The following is a 20,815-nucleotide window of genomic DNA, read 5'->3' on the forward strand; positions in this document are numbered from 1 at the left end:
CTCATGGAGCTACATTCTACATGTCAGCTAATATTCTAGTATAAAATCCTTGACAAAGAAGAAAGTTAGACTAGTTTAACATGACTTAATTTTAGTAAACTCATGCTGGCTTCTAGTGATTATTGTCTTTTTAAGTCTTCCCAAACCTTCCATGTTAGTGTCTATTCTCTGAATATCCTGGAGATTGACATTAATATTGTTCTTCTTTAGTTCCCATAATCTGTCTCAGTCTTCGAAAAATGAGACCGTACAGGCGTATGTCCAGTCTTCTGGCTTATTTCCAGCTCCATGATCTCTCAGATCTAAGTTATGTCTGAGTAATTAAACCTTAGTTATCTTTTTTATATCTATTGTCTGTAAATCATCATATCATCAAGTTCTTGGACTGCCAGATTCATTTCACTCAATTTTTTGTTTTTTTCCTATTTTTCTATATAATTTTGTTTTAGCATATATGTATTTGCTAGTTGTATAGTGTGAACGAGATAAATTTAGGTTAGATTAAATGGTTGGCAATAAAAAGTATACAAGATGCACAGTGATACCATATTTGTAAAAATGTGTAAGAAGTGCACACATATACACATATAAACATATATGCAAAAACAAAAACTGGTAGGATGTGTATCAGATATTAACAGTTGGTATCCATAGATGGTAGGTATAGGTTTCTTATTTTTGCTCATAAAAATTTTCTACTTTTTCTACAGTGAATGTATTACTTATGAGAGAAAATAATTAAAAAATGAACTTTTTCATTGGAATTTTTTATAATCATAATCTTTGGAATGGGGGTAGGGTGAGACAATTTTCATAAGACGGGAGACTTAAGGCAGAGAAAAGGATTTGATTAAAAAGTTAGAAAATAGCATAAAGAGTTAGTCGATTTGATTTTAGAATACTTATTTATTTAATTTTGAAGTAACGCCCATGGTATAACATTTAAAATGTATAAAGATAAACACTGTGCTTGGTTCGGTGTTTAGCATTCCCATGCATACTTTTGTATTTTGTGTGTGTGTGCATGTGTGTATATATGCGTATAAACAATATGCCTTTTGACCTCTTTGTATCCTGCATATTAGGTACATTTTTTTTCCTGGTTGCATTTTTACTTTAACTTCTTAAACAGTCCTTATTTAATGATTTGTTTGCTTTTTCTATCATATCCATGTTAAACGCATCAAAATGTTTTTGTATTTTTAAAAAAATATTGTGAAGTTTAGAGGTGTGGAAAGTCAATTGTGAATTTAAAATGAATTCTTAGGAAAGGCCAGTAGTGTTATGATATGTACTGTATTTGTAGGTATTCTTATTTAGATTGGTTTCAGCTATGCATTTTATTATCTATCAGGAATGGCAGAGCATCTTGACATCTCAGTTTAGCCTTTTTGAGCCAACTCTCCAGTCCAGGTGTTTCTTTGCAGAAAACACTATGATGATTTTTGGAAGAATATAGTTCCCTTCATGGATTGAAATGTAATGAAAATCCAGTCAGCTTTTAGACAGTTTAAGAATAGAAACGGTGACTACAGGTACAGGAAAAAGCAAGCATGAGGAGTTATATGCCAGCTGACTGTTAATATTTTAAAGTGCTTTTTCAAATTTCAAAGTTTTATGCTTTTAGCTTTTTTTAAAAAAACCTTCCTCATTGTTTGCCCTAGATTACTTCTTGAGAGAAGCTAAAAATAGTCCTCTGTTTAAGTCAGAAGATGGCCATTTCACCTCAGAATTACTCTACTTGAAGGTTCAAGCTAGGAGTGGAGAAAGGTGTTGGCAGTTACAGGTGGGGTGAGGTGAAGAGGGGGTGGAGACAGGAGGAAATTTTGAAAGTAGAAGTTTAACTTTTTTTTAAAAGGTAGTTTGTGTGTTTTGCCTTCTCTTTATTCTTTTCTTTCTATATTCTCTCAGTTTGGGGAAGAGAAATGGAAGATTTAGGTTGAAGTTGTAAGATTTGGCTTGAGGAAAATAAGCTAGCTCAACTAAATGTACTGTGAGAAGGCTTTTTGTCTGGTGTGTCCTCATTATTTCGAATAGTGCCTTGGATCAAGTAACTATTTGCTGAATGGACGCATGCATGTGGGAATGAAGTCCACTGGGCCTGTAGCTCAGTAGGATGAGGTTTGCAACTTTCTCTGAAAAACGTGAAATCCTGAGTCTGTGTTCCAACAGTCACAGGGTAGGCTGATTCCTATCGAGTTCTTTCTGTCGTAGTCTTTCTGTTCTAACCCTATGAACAGTTGCCTTCAGACTTCCTTTCTTGGTCTACAATTCTTTGTTGCACTCAGTGCCTATATAACACTTAGCACAGTGACATATAGATGGTAGTTTATTATTATTCTAATACAGAATTCAAACTATTTACTTAAGGTTCATCAAGTTAGATATTAATTTAATTAAAGCATATTTATACTAAAGTTTCTGTGGTAGAATTACTGTACCACAAGTATTTGTTTGTCAGGAGCATAGTAGGTAACCAAATAAGTGAGCTGTGATTATGGGAGTTAGGGAATGGGTTAGTCAGGGGATGGGTTTTTTCAGGAGCATCTTGCCTTTTCCAGGAAGTTTCTCCTGTCTGTTCCCCCAAGGAGTCCAAGGCTGATAAAGAAAATAGTCTCTACTGTAGGCTATTCATATCTCCTTTTCCTTTTATTTGCAAATGGTTTTGTACTTCCATTTTTATGGACCCAGTGAAAATGAAGAAATTTCTGAGGGAGATTAGATTATCTTATCTTAAATCCCTCTACACTGACTATAAACTCTCAATCCTTACTATGGCTCAAGGCTCTGTCCTTTATAGGCTCTGCCTACCTTTTCAGCTTCTCTCATCCTTGTTCCCTTTGCTCCAGCAGTACTCTCATCTTGTTACGTGTGCACACCAATCTTATTCCTAACACTAGATTTTTGTGCTTGGTGTTCCTTGTGCTTCTCTTTATTTATGTCTGAGCTTAAATGTCAAGAGGGCTTTCTAGTCATCCTGTCTGAACCATTCTTCTTTTTCTCATAACCCTGCCTCGTCTATCTGTGATAATTTATTTATTGGTTTATTTTTATCTGTGTTTCCCCTGCTGAAATGTGAGCTGCATACATGAAGGAACCTTGTCTGTCTTTGAATTTATGAGGAAGAGAGAGTGAATTGGCAGATTGCATATTGGAAATGTTAAATGATATATCTGGGAATCCAAAAGTTTCCTATAGTTGATGTCAGGGAAACTCCTGTCAGGATTTTTTAAAAAGTCAGTTGTTAAACAGGAAGTTAATAATAACAATAATAATAATAATAATAAGAAGAAGAAGAAGAAGAAGAAGAAGAAAAAACGGTTAAGTACTTATTGATTTTTTACCTGTCTGTCTGACCTCATTTTCTGCTAGTATCCCTTGCTCACTGCTTCAGCCAGGTTGGCCATTTTGTTGTTCCTTAAGCACATTAAACAGGGTTTCACCTTGGTATTTTGCACCTGCTTTTTCTTCTGCTTACAGTGTTCTCCCAGATACTCACATGGCTTCAGACTTCTCACTTCCTTATTCAGTTTTTAAATAACATCTTAATTTCTTGAAAGCTTGTTTGAATATGAGGAGCAGTGTAAGTCTGTGCTCTCTAAATGCAATATCCGTCCTGATAGTTATTTATATTGATAGTTATTTATTATAAAACATGGCTTTTTAATGTAGTTTGTTATATGTTATAGCTATCTTAAAAGGGCTTTCTTTTTTTTTAATGTAGAAAGAGGGGAAAAAAGAGAGAGCAGCGGTGGACAAGGTGTTTTTATTAAGGCTCACACAGATTCTGAAAATCATGGTCCCTAGAACATTTTGTAAAGAGGTAAGTCTTATGAAATTATAAAGTTAAGTGTTCAACTATTATAATGTTAAGTGTTCAACATTAGATCAGAACAATAAAATCATAACACTTTGGTATTATTAGAGGTCAAATATTTTCTATGTCAGTAAAGAAGACTACTGTATTAAATTTTTGTCTTTAAATCATCACCTGTCATACAGGTACCATTCTTCAGTGCCAGTTTTTAAATAGCTTTCTCTGTTTATGAAATATTATTTCATTCTATTTTATGTGAAATACTAGAGTACTGCAGTGCAGCTACCCTAAATGATGTTGCTTTGTTATAGTTAATATAATAAAAACAAGATTAAATTTAAAAAGACAAACCTTTTTATTACACTGGGATGTTAACAAGTCACATTGATATGAAATATGTTTGAGAGTTGCTTCATCATATTTGATTAAATATGTTTTTAGGATACCAAAATGATATCTGAATTCATCAAGCATTTTCAGGAGCGGAGCTGGTTTTAGGAATAGTTGTATTATTCTTTCCTTTGCCTTTATCAAGATTATCATGATTTGATAAACATATTTAATGGTTATTAAAATACTGCTGTGTTCTTCACCTCTAGTCACCTCAGCATTCTCTCATTCTGTAACTAGAAATGTTACCACCTTTGACTCTTCCATCACCCCAGGCCTTTTCCTTTTAGTCACTGGGATCTGATAATTTTTCCTTCTGTTCTTACCTAGATATTGCAGTGGTATTTAATTAGTCTTACTTCCAGGATCTCTTTTACAAAAAATATTGGCTGCCAAATATATCTTCTTAAAACATAATATTTCTGATTGTTCAAATTTTAAAAAGCATTAGGCTTATAATCTGGTAATAGCAAGAAAAGGATAAGACATTGGAGAACTCCTATTCCTCCATCACACTGCACTTGTGCTCTTTTCCCTCACCTTAGCATCATGTCCCATTGATTCTACCCTTGAGAAATTCTAAAAAATAATGTAATAATATCTGTTTTTTCCTAGTTAGACAGAGGTAGTAGATGTTCCTTGAAGAAAAATTGGAAAATGCACCTAGATATCTTTTTTTCTTCTTGGTACCTATCAGATTCCTACTGATTCTGATGTATAGTCTTCTTGTGTGTAAGCATATATTTTAATAAAAATGGGATCACACTCATACTTTTAAAATCTTCTCCTTCCCTTATATTTTAAATGTGCTTTCCAAATATCCTTGAGTTTCCAATAAATTACATTGCTGTTGTTCTTACTATATCTTACCTGGTTTATTATAAGCTCTTAATTGGTCTTTTTGCTGCTTTTTCTTTTCCAATTGGTCTCGTTTCTAAAACTCTAATAAAAACTTTTGGCTTTTTTTTCCTTATAGGGTAAGTCATGACTTGACTTTGACTTTCCTTTTAATATAATCTGTGTAGAAGATTCTTTACTGTTCTGTGAGCAGGTCTTATGCTCTCATGCTGTCATTTGTTCATAGCATCATATCTGTGACATTCTGTTTCTCCCCAACAAAAACAAATATGTTTAAAAAAAATAGCTTAATGCTAATTATCTTCTTTGTGAAGGTTTCCCGTGACTCTTCAGGTGTAATTAATTGTTTTCTTATTTGCTGCAACCTACCTGGCTTTGAAGAATCCTTATTTAAAATACAAGCTTCTCTGGAAAGATTCACATATTACTCCCCTAATCAGTTAATGGCTTAATGCTCATTTTAACTGTTGCAGGGGTTCCTGCATGTAAAGTGAATGTGAGACATTGGATAGGTCCCTAGGAGTTAGTAAGGGAGGAGGAAGGAGCTAACTTGGTTAACGTCCCAGTTTTGTCTAGATCTAGCTGTACCACCGAGTCATTTTACTGTCATCTTTGAGGGATATAAAAATCCAAGTTTAACCCCAGTTCGAGAAAGTGAAATAAACTCCCATAGAAACCACAGAAGATGAAAGGTAGAGATAAAGAGATTAGTTAATTGGTATAGGAAATAGAGAAATGAAAATACAGTATATGAATCTATGGAAGCTCATGCATATCATAAGATGAGGGATTGCCTAGATCAGTGCAGATCTTCAGTTTCTGACATACTACCTGAACACATTAATAATGGGAACAGTGGTGATTCTAAGGATATCCTTTATATAAAGAAAGGCATTTTAGGACTGTCAGTAATCAAAGTTTGCCAGATTTTGCTAAAGTGAGACAAACTTGGTACTTCTTTTATAGAAAAATTAAGCCAAAAATTTAAAATAAAGGAAAAAATAAACTGTCTTTGTTTAATGTTACCTTTATACCTCAATGATTAATTGAGGATTGAGAATGTATTTAAGGTCTCAGTTAAAAGTTGGTATACAGTTAAGGTGACATCTACAGATAACATTTATTAAAGTCAATGGGTTCTTCTGTTGTCAGTTGGATACCTAACTTTGGGATGGTGGGATAGGGTAGGAAGATGGAATCTTCTTGCTAGCCAACTTTGGCAAACGTTGGGTACCAGATGTCACAGCTCAATTACAGAGACTTTCTTTGACATTGTCTTCTTATGGCCTCATTTATTACTTCAGTGCTTATGATTCCCTGCCTTGTCTTTCAAAGGACTATATTTCCAATATCTTCACCTTTTTTAAGAGCAATATTTGTTTTGCAAAAGTTATATTATAGATGCAGCTGTTCCTTACTTCAGTAACTTTGAAACTGAACACATTATCAAATAAATGCCCTCTCCACCCCCCAAAACCCTCTTCCCTGACTCGCTGACTTTAGCTTTTATGTTACTGTCTTATTCCTCCAGTTTAGAAAATTTAAAGTCAGCTTTGAATGTGTGTGTGTTTGGGGTAGGGTGGCAGCAGAATTCTCATCTCTCGCAGAGAAATAACTGACTCCTAGCCAGTCACCTAGCCTGTCAACTCTCTCCCCTTCATGATCCATCTTGCACAGCATTGCTTAAGCAACACTCTTTAAATGCCACTTTTCGACATTTTATTCTGCCTAGAAGCTTGCAGTAATTTTACATTGTCTAAATTCTGCTGGATATGCAACACCATATTTTATATGGTTTTAATCTTTTTTTTTCTCCATTAAATCTTTACCTTTTTTATCTTTAATCCTCATTCTTTCTTTTGTTTTACTTGGTTTATTTAACATATTTCTAATGCCATAACTGTCTTTTGCTACCTACCCCAAACTTTCTCATCTCATCACTTATAACATGAAGTGTTACGGTTATGCTTGCCTAAATTTGTCTGTTTTCTTGTTATTTTTTATGTATATATCTTGCTTAATAACTAAATTGAAAGCCCTGTGAGAGTAGGGGCACAACTAGAAATTTTTCTAACAAATTGAACCAAGTTTGTTATGCTTAGGCCAAATTTTAGGTTTCAATATTTGTTAGTTGTTAACTGTATTGACAGTTATTGTCATCTTTCTTTGCTAAAGTTGTATATTCACAATATGAGAAAACCATTATACACTGTGATTCAAGTAATCTAAGTTATACTTTTAGCTTCTGTCATTTACTAATTGTATGAAGACAGGTCATTTGACCTGCTTAGGATTCACTTTTGAATTCTGGATAAGAAAGATTAAGTTCCTTTTAAAAAGTTTTTTAAAGTTGCCTATAGGTAAAATGTCAGCAAGCTATATTAAAGCTGGAATAAAGCTTTGAATTTGGAAACCAAAAATCTTTACCAAGGTAATGTTTCTTTTAACTTTGCAAAATGCATTTATTTACTATACCTGGTTTATTTTAGACAGGTTACTTGATACTTATTGCTGTTATGCTGGTGTCTCGAACATATTGTGATGTTTGGATGATTCAAAATGGGACACTCATTGAAAGGTACTTTTTTGTTCTCCTTCCTCCTATATGTGTGCAATACTAATTTGTCTCATATTTAAACATTATCTTTATAAGCAAGAAATAGACTCTAAATTAGGTAAAAGATACTTAAGTCAAATTATGTGTTTGTTCATTTACTTAAAAAATATTTATTGGGTGTTTCTCATGTGTCAGGCACTGCTGCACTATGATAGGAATATACATACCGGTGAACAGGAGAAATTCTGTAGCAGTGTACCAGTCCTTGTTGAACTGCCTGTTTATAGAGGGTTTAGAAACAAGTAAACAGAAAATTAAAATGCAGTATAATAAGTGTTGTAACAGTTTATAAAAGCCACCAAGTTGGATATTTGAAAGTAGTGAGATAATCTGGAGGAAAATACAAAGCATTTCAAAGAATCACATTGAGCATGTTTATGAGAAGAAAAAAAAGTTCTTATACATTTCTTTCTGCTTCGGAAGTTAGTGCTTTTTATATTTTTTCATTATAGTCTTTCTACATATTATGTTATTAATCATTGCAATTGACAATTTTGAATTTAAAAACTTCCAAAATGTCAGTTGAGGGCTGGCTGGTTAGTTCACTTGAGAGAATATGGTGCTGACAACACCAAGATCAAGGGTCGAAGATCCCCATACTGGCCAGCTGCCAAAAAAAAAAAAAAAAAAAAAAAAAAAAAAATATATATATATATATATATATAAAATGTCAGTTGGTATATCTTGGGTTGTTATACCCATTTACTGTTCATATGTTAATAAAGAATTTAGTTGTCACGATACCAATTTGAATGTCAGAGTAAAACTTTTATTTTGGAATTCTGTTTCCTGGTATGCAGTATTTTTTCAGAAAATTTATTAAAATACTTGATCTAAGATAACCTTTTGAAAGACAGTATTTTTAATTTTTAAATGCCCCCAAATTTCGAAATAAAGGTTTTTCTCTCTTAGATCCTTGACTTGCTTTTCAGAGGATTTATAGGAAGAGAAAGAATGCTTTATGCCCAAGTTTTCTGACTCATTTCTCTCCGAGAATAAAGAAGCTTATCTGCACAGGATTAAGGCCCTTAAGCATATACCTCTGGATATGGGTGAATTATGTAGGCTCTTATACAGCTCTCCCTGAAACCTGTTGTCAGTTCTGTGCCTGTTTATTTTAATCAAAGTAATGCATAATTTCTAGGAAATTTCTTTAACTTTATTATCCAGTGAATCTTAATTTTATTTCTAAAAGCTATCTTTTGTATGGATGTGTATTTTTATAGCAGTCATTCTTTCAAGTATGCAATATTCTTTTTATGTCTGAAACTATTAATGTGATTAAAAAAATTTTTTTTTTTAAGCTCTCTGCAGTTGTTTCTAATTCCTTCATGTTTCTTTGTTATTGTGGTCTTTGTTATTCATGTTAGAGTCTTTCTTCAAGCTATCTGTAAGTCTTCTTGGTTGTGAATTCATTTAAAAGTGAAGGCCTTAAAAAATTATTAGAAGCAGGAGTTGAGGGCTTGTCGATTGTCAGTGTTCCTTGAAGAGTGCTTGTAGGGGGAGTCTGGCCATTTGTGTGTGTGCCCAAGTGAGGAATCCTCTAACATTTCTAAGAAGCTAAGCATAAACATAATTGAAACGTTTGTTCATTGCTAATGTATCAGTTTTATTAGGATCAATTATATTAAGTTTTGTTTTTATGAGCTGTGTGCACAAGTAATTTGAGTCTTTGTATAATTGATGTAGAGAAGACATTTATGACTTTTTACATGATTATAAAATTTGATATTTTTTCCTTTGATAACATTTTCTGTGATTTTTAAATGTGTTATCTGTTGATAAAAATAGTCACCTCACCTGTAATATTAGTTGCCTTGTGACAAAAAATATGCAGATTATATCCACTATGAATAATATCATATTAGACATCAGTGTAGAATCAGTCACGTATTAAATATAAAGAACCCTGTATAATATGTAAAATAGAAAATTAGTTTAGTTTTTAAATTTTTTTTCCCTTTTATCAGGTATTGTGATTTCATACTTTTGTAATCCAAAGAATAATATTAATTTTTCTAAATTAGGAATTTCCAACTTTAATTGAATAGATGTTAATTTGATTGTTCTTTAAGACTTAATAACCTGGAAAAATATATTGCCAAGAGTACATGGTGCATTAATTTAATTGGTGATGATGGACAAGATGAAAGTTATTATGTAGCATAAATGAGCATATAATTCTAGATAGAGTAGTCAACCTACTGGGTACTGAGTTTTAAAGTTTAATTATGAGATTTAAAAAAAATTTGGTTTTCATTTTTTCTATGAGTTTCTAAAAGTCTTTTTAAAACAGCATTGTTTTGACGCACTTTAAACTTACATAAAAGTTGCGAAATAGTGCAGAGAACTTCCTTATACTCATTCACCAATTGTAAAACAGTCATTTTAAAGTTAATTGCTAATTTTCTTCTTAGTAAACATTTTTGAGTCTGCTGTGTTTGAGATTTTAAATTTTTGGTTAAATATTAATATTTATCAAATTAAAATTTTAAAATATGCATTCATAATATGGGACAGTTTTATTTGAAAAATTAACATATTTCTATCTCATGTTAAAGTTACATTGTAAATTGATTTATCTGTTTTTTTCCTTTTTGCCTCTTCCAAAGTAGATCTAGATTTCATATATTTCTGCTAAAAAGAGTTTCAGAGAGACTTATTATGGTCCATAATGTACTTCACTTTAATATCTTTTCCGTATTTTAGACTTATTTGCTAAGTTTAGGCTTATTTGTTAGTGGCTTATGACTTTGGAGTATGGGTAAATCTTAATAAGACAGACACCTTCAAGGCAAAAAGAAACTGTAGTAGTTCCATGATCTGGCGGAGAATCCTTCATACCCTGTTTCTGCTTTATCTAATCATGAAGATATATTTTATTTTCACCTATTTGGCTATAAGCAGCATTTTAAAATCACTCAACTATCTTTTATAAAGATCCTTATATATTTTGGAAGCAATAATGATTAAGGGAAGTGTAAAATTACACTTGGTTAATTATTATTTTTCTTTTGCAGTGGAATAATAGGCAGAAATAAGGCTTTATTCAAGAAACCGTTATTTAAATTTATAGCTGCTATTCCAGTGGTAAACCATTGCTGAATGATGGCATGTGCTTTACCAAAATTTTATAATCTTGTGTGTTTCGCAGCTTGGGCAGCACTAAAGCACTTTGGTTTTATGTAAAGTTTGGTTCAAACAATTTTAACTTAAACCTCTAAACTTTTTGTACTCTCTTAATTGCTTAATGTCTCTAATATTCTTATTGCTATAAACAACATTTCTGTGTGGTTCTATTTTAACTTTCTTCTAGTTCAACTTTTTAAAAAATATTTTTTGCTTTTTGGGGTTATCAAAATTGGACTATTAATTTTTCTATCGTCTAAAGTAACAGTAAAGTGTTTCTGTGGAATCCTAGCTGTAACAGAGGAAATGCTACATGCTACAAACCCCTCTCAGAGAATTACAGTGCACGAATGAGGGTACTTCAAAAAGTTCACAGAAAGATTTCTAGTATCTTTTAATTCTGTCTGTCCGTGAGCTTTTTGAAGTACCCTCATATTGTACATTAAAAGCTTCGAGAAGCTTTGGTAAAGACATTTGTTAGCTTTGTTAACCCAGGTTTTCCCAAATTTATTTACATACTCCTTCATAAAAAAGAAATTATTTCTTCATCGTATGTCAGTCATTTTTTTTGTGGGGAGCTAGGTTTAAATCATTTAGTCCACTGTTACTTAAAATATATTTTGTTTCATTTGGGAATATTAATATGTGTTATTTGAAAAAGAATTCTGTGATCAAATAAATTAAATCTCTTTAGTAGATCATAGTCATATCATACTTATATAACTGTGGTTTCCAAACTTTTTAGTAAGGTGGCGGAATGCTTACTTTAAATTATTAATGTGTATTTTAAAAACAGATAAATATGTAAAACATTAAAAACAGATAAAAGAGGAACTGGTCTACTTGATGTGTGTTAAGGGACCAGAAGCTTCTGCACAGTCTGTCTAAGGCTCTGAGGAATCCCATTGATCTCTCTGATCTATCATTTAGTTCCAGGGTTGGCAAACTAGTACCTGTACATTAGTACCTGAAGGTCAAACCTACTGTCTGTCTGGGCAAACTAGTACCTGAAGGTCAAACCTGCTGTCTGTCTGGGTAAAATTTTATTAGAATACAGCCATGCTCATTCTTGGCTGCTTTTGCTCTGCAATGGCAGAATTGAGTAGTTGCAACAGAGACCTTATGGCCTAGCAGAGCCCAAAATGTTTACCCTTGATCCTTTATAGTAAGAGTTAGCTATCCCTCATTAATCTATCTCCCTGACATTATTTCACACAAATGAGAATCAGGACGTTAAAATATTTAAAAACAAACAAATGCTACTTTGTCTTATCCACAGTAATACATTCCTGGGACTATAAAGTTGTTTATTGTTTTGCCCTCTAAACTCCTTTTGCTTTTTCTTTTTTTTTAAATTGCTGTTTTTTACTAAGGAAAGGACTAGTTATTCTTATTTAATTTTGTCATTTGCAGAGTTACGTTCAAGAAAGTTGTTTAAAATGATTATATTTCAGAAGCAGCAAACATTTTTCTAAGAAAATGATAGTCAGCATCTTTTTTTCTTATTGATGCTTTTGATTCAATAGAAATTTCCAAAAGTAATTTTAGAGCTTTACAGAAATTTTCTTAGTATTATATTTTGCTTCTTTTGCAACTAATGCATTGCATGTAATGGTTTGCAGTGGTATCATTGGTCGCAGCAGAAAAGATTTCAAGAGATACTTATTCAACTTCATTGCTGTCATGCCTCTCGTAAGTTTAATTCTTTAAAAATCTTATTTACATGGGGGAAATTTGCATCTTATTAAAATCTTTAAAGATTTTTACTTATTAAATTCTTTAAAGATTCATGATACAAAGTTCCTATTTTGGTTTAGTTTTGTAATTTTTCAGTGTAAACCTTTATATTAGGTAGAAAAATTAAAAGGAATTGTATTTGGTTCAGTTTCATTTATACTATACATATGTGGGTGATTTCAGGCCAGGTATTCTCCAATGTTTAGCAGCATCACATTAGAAGGCAGTAGCACCCCTCTCCCAGTTGTGAGACCCAAGAATGTTTCCAGACATTGCCAAATGGCGGGGGGAGGGGAGACAGGGGGAAAACAATCACCCTGGATGAGAGGTATTACTTTAGGCCATAAAGTAGTAGAGTAACTTGATCCAATAACATAGTTTAAGTTAAATTGGAATTTATAATCTGAATTTATTAAAAATAAATTGTTTAGTCCAAAACGTTAGTGTTTTTCCTAGCTTGGTTTTTATTTTTATTTTATTGGCAGTATAAGAATTTTAGTGTTCTACATTTAGTGGTAAAAAGAGATTGGTTTTAGAATCTAATTAAAATGAAAATGTTTCAGAAATTCTAAATTAATAAAGCTTGAGGATGGATATACATTGTTTTTAGACCTCTTAAAATAAAAAATTGAGATAAACAACATAGACATAGATATCAAAGATTGAGATTCAGCAGAAGACCTGTGTTTTGCAAAGACTACTTGAGAAAATTTTTATTAAATGTGAGTTTGGAATGTAAATGTAAATGTGAGTTCAGAACTATAGAAGGATTAATTTTAATATTATGATGGAAAACATTAGTAAAGATGGCTCTTGAAGTAATCTGGAAAATAGCATTAGTTGGTATAAACGTTATAGTATTTTTCTAAAAAATGCGAATACAGTGTGTATAGAATTCCATTGTCTAGGATTGTAGTGCTGCTAGTAGGAAACAAGATATATAAACATGAATGTCTGAACTCCTAAAAGCAAGTCTTTGCATCAGATAAACAGGTGACAGATTTGACCTTAAAAAAAAGGTGGCAAGATGTGTCTTATAATTAATTATATTAACATATTTTAAAATTAAGTTCCAAGTAAAGTTTAACATAGGGTAATTAAAGGCAACTGTATTTGGTTTAGCTTGTTCTCTCTTTTTTTTTTTTTTTTTTTTTGTCTTTTTGTCTTTTTCGTGACCGGCACTCAGCCAGTGAGTGCACCGGCCATTCCCATATAGGATCCGAACCCGCAGTGGGAGCGTTGCTGCGCTCCCAGCGCCGCACTCTCCCGAGTGCGCCACGGGCTCGGCCCTAGCTTGTTCTCTTTTTATTGTTATAAATCCTAAGTAAAACAAAACTGAATTATATCAGTTTGGACTATTAGTCATAAAAATTGTAGGATATGGGGACACAGCCAGTGATAGAGAAATAAATTGTAATTTAGTAAATAGAAATGAAGAAAAACCAATATTTTTGTTTGTTTGTTTTAGATTTCTCTGGTTAATAACTTCCTGAAGTATGGGTTAAATGAGCTCAAATTGTGCTTCCGAGTAAGACTCACTAAATACCTCTATGAAGAGTATCTTCAGTAAGTAATAACCTATTTTTATATTAAAAGTATTTAAGTTGAACAGTAATATTTATGACACTGAGATACAGAAGTTTTTCTTATAGTAAGTAATGATATGGTTTTCAAGAAAACTGCTCTTGTCTTAGACACAGAGCATATTGGGAATGACTTCTTAGTTGTTTGGAATCTGGTCCTGGCTTTTCCATTAATTGGCAAGTCATCCTTCTCTGGTTGTGCATCCTTGTCTCTTCAATAAATTAGGACAATCTTTAGAGTCTCTTCTGCCTCCAGACTTTTCTGTTTGTATTTATACTAGATGGTATAATGTGAATTTTTTTGTTTTGTTTTTAAAATCACTTGTTTTAAAATCACTTTCTTATTGCTATTTCAGATCTTTCACATATTATAAAATGGGAAATCTGGACAACAGAATAGCTAATCCAGACCAGCTGCTAACACAAGATGTAGAAAAATTTTGTAACAGTGTAGTTGATCTGTATTCAAATCTTAGTAAGGTAAGTTTCTCCATTTTTAAAAATTATCTATTTAATTTGTTGAATTTTGAATCTAAGCAATTTTATATAGAATTGATTTGACGGGCAGTACATCAACATATAAGTATTTGATGCTTTTATAAGAAAATTAGAGTTGTTATAGTAATTTTAGTTATAATTATTTAATTTCTTGTATTACTTTTGTGAGGTGTTTTGGCCAAGAATTGATAATTTAGTGTCTTTTAAATATTTTGTAAGAATTTTTCAGGCTGATTTCAGAAAAACAACAGAAATCTGAGTTCTCATCTCTTGACCTATGCTAGCAGTTGTCAGTTTGTTTCCAGTTCCACATACGTAACACTAGACAAGGACATCCTTCCTGCCTGTTTCTCTGCTTTAGTGTCTCTAATTCTAATAGATCATTTAAGTAGCAGTAAAAGAATTTTCACAAGATTTAAGTTTATTCCAGTTTTCAATTACTGTTTTTTTCTCCTCCTTTGAATATTGTCAGAGTTCTTGACTCTGATAGGCCTTAACCAGTTGTCTTTCTTCCTGCTAATTTCTTTAATTCTTACTTGTCTTACTCATCTCATCACCCTGCAGCTTTCGCTATAGTATTTTCATTAATCTGTCTTCTTTGCCATTACCTGCTGCATTGACTGGGACACAGAGTGGGCACCCACACAAGATTGTCTATCCCACGCCCCTCCCCTCTTCATCGAAGATGCTCTACTTTCCACTCTAGTCCACTGCCCTTGGTTGGGGTAGGCACTTTTTTCAAACTGGACAGATTACAGGTTGAGTATCCCTAATGTGAAAATCTGAAATGGTCCAAAGTTTGAATAATTTTCAGTGCCAACATGACTCTCAAAGGAAATGCTCGTTGGAGCATTGTAGATTTTGAATTTTCAGGTTAAGGATACTCAGTGGTGTGTATTCTGCAGATATTTCAAAATCCCAAAATATTCGAAGTCCTACACACTTCTGGTCCCAAGCATTTTGGATAAGGGTGTATCTTTGCCCCTGTTCATCACTGACTCAGATATCTAGTCTTGGGGCAAGAAACTATATACAAGGTGCTGTTTCACATTGTAAGTATAGGGATGCTTCTACTTCAACCGTGTGGATGAAAGGAGGATAGGCAATTCTTAGAAAAGTGATATGTATCCACAAAAGCTTCCCTCCTTGTGCACAGGCCTGCCACTAAGTGATATGTACTACAAGAACCTCCCTCCTCATGCACAGGCCCACTGATGTGTATGCACAAGAGCCTCCTTCCTCGTGCACAGACCCGCTACTCAGCGATATGTATCCATAAGAACCTTCTTCCTATGCACAGGCCCACTATTCGTGGATGTGTATCCACAAGAGCCTCCCTCCTCGTGAACAGGCTTGCTACTCAATGATGTGTATCCCGCAAGAGCCTCCCTTCTTGTGAACAGGCCTACTACTCCATGATATATATGCACAGGAACCTCCCCCCTTGCGCACAGCCCACTCCTTATCCATGTGTATCTGCAAGAGCCTCCATCTTCGTATATAGGCCCACTACTCAGTAATATGTTTCCACAAGAGCCTCCCTTCTTGTGCACAGGCCCATTATTAAGATACTTTTTCACTTTATGGCAGACTTTGTTCTTTAGCTTTCTAGAAGACTTTGCTAATTGATTCCAAACTCTAGGAACTCTGACAACTACAAATAATTTAGTTGATTTCTTTTCTGTTCCCATTACCGCATTTTAAAGTTTGTTGTCCGTGTGTGTACATGCACACGTGCACAGTAGGGTTGGGGGATATATATAAAACTTTTCATGTAATTTGATAGACATTATTATGTATTCTTTACTTCCTGTTACTTGAGCAAATCTGTAGCTCCGGTCTTGTCACATCTGCAATAGAGAAGAGTATTATCAAATTAATTGTAGTGGTAATATGCACCACAATGTGTTTACTGTATTATACATCTAATTTTTTTATCTCTGACTTGAGTCATTATTTTTGTCAATAACTTTTAAATGTACTTGAATTTTACAAGTGTCTCTACCTTCTTGATAATATATAAGGCAAAAAAAAGGTAGATCTAAGTACAAGCCAATTAATAAACCAAGCCATCTATCCTAGTAATTAGTCAGAAAAGGTGGCTGTTGACTTAAAGTGAATAAACACAATTTGGATTTCTTGAAAAACACTTCAAAATATATGCAACTGATGGTGCATCAATTGTGTTGTCTCTATGTGTGAGGAGCAATACACTAATGTATTATTTTAGTTCTAAAAGGTTGAGTTTTATATCACAAAATTAGAATCATAGGCTCACTCAGTTATTTCAATATATACATGTTGTGATAAACTAATAGAATTAAACAATATTAGAGCAGGAAGAACCTCCTATTTTACAGGTGAAGGTATATAGAAACTAGAAAAACTGGCAGGAAATTTGAGGTTACAGCTCAGGTCATTTTATTCAGTGTCTTTACCTTATATTGAGAAATTGCTAAGTTACTAATAGTTAATTAGCATAGTAGAGCTATCTTGGTTGATGGAAAGTCATAAATGTTTTTTCCACTTGGTCAGTAGACATCATTGTTCAGGCTGCCTCCATTTTAAGTTTTTTGAGATAAGAACTGTATCTTTGATATATTCATTGATCTACATACAGTTATAGTACATTGTACACAGTGAGAACCCGACATGTTGATAATTATGTATTAAATGTTGAATAACAGTTTGTATTTAACATGTTGTATTAGCTATCAATATAGTTCTTGAGGTTTAATTCTTTGTATTTTATTTTTACAGCCATTTTTAGACATAGTTTTGTATATCTTCAGGTTAACAAGTGCAATTGGAGCTCAGGTGAGTACTTTTATTCTACCTTTTAAATTGCCATGATACCATGTTACGAATAGTTTGATGGTTTGTAAGAATTTTTGTATATCTCAAAGAATGTGTTTTCACATGGTGTACCTAACAAAGACTGGTTATAAAATAATACTGTGCTAGCGATTTAAAAAGTGCTAATTTGGTTTTTAAATTTTCTTTAAGTTAGATACTTAGAAAAATTTTGTGGCAATAATAAACAGAAGTACTTAAACATTAATATATGTACTTATTGTTGCAAAGTAATGTCTACAAACAGATTTGGAGATAGCTATTTTAATATGAAATTTGGATATTAAAATATCAGCAATATGTTTAGAATGGGTGTAACAGTTTCAAGAATATTTTATAATAATGTAAATGGTTGGCTTTCCCATGAGCCTTATCACCTGTCTCTGATATCTGTGATGGCAAGAATCACCTTTAAATTTTCTGTGAGTATTCTTATTGAAGTCTAACTTTGGTCATTTAATATGTAATGTTATTGTCATATATTTATAACACGACTATATAATAATGTGGTTATTTTATGTGTATATGTATATGTGTATGTATATGCATTTTGTAGCTGATTAATAAATAATTTACATAGTGGTTTTTGTTGCTTTCCAAAAACACAGGGGAAAGCAGTTTTTTATATGAATTTTCTTGTCTGTCTTCCTAACCAACTTTGCTATTCCGTAATCCAGGTTTAATCATTCTTATAGCTTTAATCTGAGCAAGTGAATAGGCCTAATGTTTCTTGTCTCTGTACTGTAATATCTTACAATAATTAAATGTCTCCAGGTATTTCTTAAAGGCAGAAACTATGTTTTAATTATCTCTTTAGCCCATATTTGCAGTAATTGTTGAAATGCATTGAATCAGTCAGATTTAATATTAAAAAATCTCGAATACATACATACTATATTCCACATACATTGTGCTAGGTAGTAGGAGTGAAAAGATGAGTAAGACACAGTTCCTGCTGGAGAGGAATTACAATATGGTGAAAGAGGTAGATATTCAAGCAGTTATAATGCAGTGTGGTAAGTAGAGTAGTAGAAGTTTCTTTTTCTCTCCTTTATTGTGGCTGGCTGGCACAGGGATTGAACCCTGGACCTTGGTGTTATCAGCACCATGCTCTAACCAACTGAGCTAACTGGCCAGCCAAGTTTCGATGAAGGCTTAAGTGCCTGGAAGTATTGGACCTTATATTTGGGGAGATAAGTAGGTGTCCATTATATTTGTCAGGCTTGCCAGATATAATAACCTCATTGAATAGCATGTTCAGGAAATAATTATTTCAGTATAGCACAGAGCAAGTAGGATATATACAAAAATGAAGGAAGACCCTGTGGTGAGCTTTGAAAGGTAAGCTTGAAGTTTTTTTCTTGGGATGGCCAATGGATGATGAGTCCACTTACGTAAAAAGTTAGAAAGTGCACCAGCTGGATGCAAGATGTGCAAAAGCAGGGAAAGGCAGATAGAGCTTGTTTGGAGGAATTGAGCTTGAGGCATTTACACAGTAGTGAGGTGAAGATATACAGTCTGGAAATAATATTTTGGGTTCATAAGAGTGATGGGACTAGAGGTATAAATTTAGCATGAGAAGAGACCTAAGGAAGGAACCTGTGGAAATACTAACATTCAAAGAGATGGCAAAAAAGAAGTCTGAGAATTATTGTGGACTCTTAGAAGATTATCAAGAAGACTTCCAACAGAAAAGTGTTAGAAGCCATAGAAAAAGTGAAAACTGCAATGATGAGTTTCATTGAGCAGATGTGAGAGAGCTGGGGGATTAGCTGTGCTGGTTGGGGAGGAGTAGGTGAGTAGTAGAAGTGTAGAGGCTAGTGTGTATTTTTTCTGGAAAGAAACAAAGGGGAAAAAATTGAGCCAAAGGATCAGTTTCTCTCAGAGTCATCCGGTTAATCATAGAAATTGTACATTTTTGCATCCAGTGAATTTGTGATGCTGTCCTTGAACTTTGTCTATCTTTCTCTCCCAATAATAATAGGGCCCAGCAAGCATGATGGGCTACTTGCTTGTTTCTGGGCTATTTCTAACTCGACTTAGAAGACCCATTGGTAAGATGACAATAACTGAGCAGAAGTATGAAGGAGAATATAGATACGTTAATTCTCGGCTTATCACAAACAGGTAAGGAGAAATTCTTAAAGCTATACTAAAAGTTAATTTTTATGGATATTTATGTTATTTAAATTGACTTCAAGAAGTCTGGTAACACTGTTATTGAAATAGTGTGTGTATTTACTTGTTTTGAAAATATGTATTATGAAGGATATTAGTTTGATAAAGTAGTAATTTTTCATATTTTGAGCCATTTTTCTTCTTAACTATGTGGTATCCCTGGTTCACCTCTTCATATCTTCTGTTAATTTCTCTTTAAACGTAGTCAAGGTACGATTCAAATTCAAATTTATTTACTTGTTCAAAGAAAATTTTTTCTCAATTTATCCATAAATATTTTTTATTTTGTGACTGTTTGTATTGCTGAGTGATTAAGTCTCACTGCATGTGTGTCTACCTATTTTCCAAATAGTCTTGAAATCTAAAACAGGAAGAAAAAGTGTAGCAATCCTTGCATTGCTAAAATGTTACCAGTTTTAAATGGGGTTTTGTGCTGTGGGGAAGCAGAGGAACAGAGAGTTAAACTGAGAGGTGATTTGCCAAGTAAATGAAAGATGGTATCAGCTCAGATGCTTTCTACTGCAAGAAACAGAAAACAGGAGTCAGATGGCTCCAGCAATAAGGACCTTTACTACTTCACATAAGAACTCTTAAGTCAGAGCAGTTCCAGGCACAGCATGATGAGGTCTCTGGCTCTTTGAGTTCTCTTGGCTCTCCCCGCTTTGTATGTTGCTTCTTTCTTCAGGCTAATTCTTTTTGTGATCACAAGATGGCAAAAGCAGTTCTACATTTCACTAGCCCATCTCCCCTTGAAAAAGGTCTAGGATCAAACAGGTGTCATTTTTTCTGGTGTCTCTCTAAGAGAGCAAAGAAACGTTTCCCCAAAGTCCCACAGCCGACTTTTCCTTCATCTCATTGGCCAGAATTTTCACTTGCCCATGCCTAAAGCTTTCATAGCAAAGTGATTGGCTTAGACCAGTTGGGACCCATACACTATGAATGGGGTTGAGGCCATTTCTAAAGCATTAGGATACACAGAAGAGGATAGACAACTTTAAGAAAATTCAGGGTTTTTTTAGGAAGAAGGATGTGAAAGAGAATAGATGTTATAGAGGCAGCCATCCCTATTCTAGAATGTTTAGTTCTTTCAAATTTTTGGTTAGGGTTAAAATGACTTAGTTCAGGAGAAGGAGAATCCTTAGCTCATCTTCTTCC

The 20,815-nt window shown here is 33.3% G+C and overlaps 1 protein-coding gene across 2 annotated transcripts in view; it reads left to right on the plus strand.

The window, feature by feature from the left end:
• Positions 1-20,815, plus strand: part of ABCD3 (ATP binding cassette subfamily D member 3) — a 76,310-nt gene that overhangs the window by 31,592 nt on the left and 23,903 nt on the right. The window contains exons 3-9 of one of the 2 annotated variants that reach the window (XM_063104260.1): positions 3,725-3,823; positions 7,555-7,643; positions 10,703-10,772; positions 14,017-14,114; positions 14,488-14,611; positions 17,390-17,446; positions 19,467-19,609. In XM_063104260.1, the coding sequence (XP_062960330.1) occupies positions 3,725-3,823; positions 7,555-7,643; positions 10,703-10,772; positions 14,017-14,114; positions 14,488-14,611; positions 17,390-17,446; positions 19,467-19,609 (680 nt within the window). Of the gene's footprint in view, positions 1-3,724; positions 3,824-7,554; positions 7,644-10,702; positions 10,773-12,433; positions 12,504-14,016; positions 14,115-14,487; positions 14,612-17,389; positions 17,447-19,466; positions 19,610-20,815 lie in introns of both variants that reach the window. The other variant, XM_063104259.1, reaches the window with a different exon arrangement.

This window comes from Cynocephalus volans, chromosome 8 (assembly GCF_027409185.1).
Source record: "Cynocephalus volans isolate mCynVol1 chromosome 8, mCynVol1.pri, whole genome shotgun sequence".
Classification (NCBI taxonomy): domain Eukaryota; kingdom Metazoa; phylum Chordata; class Mammalia; order Dermoptera; family Cynocephalidae; genus Cynocephalus; species Cynocephalus volans.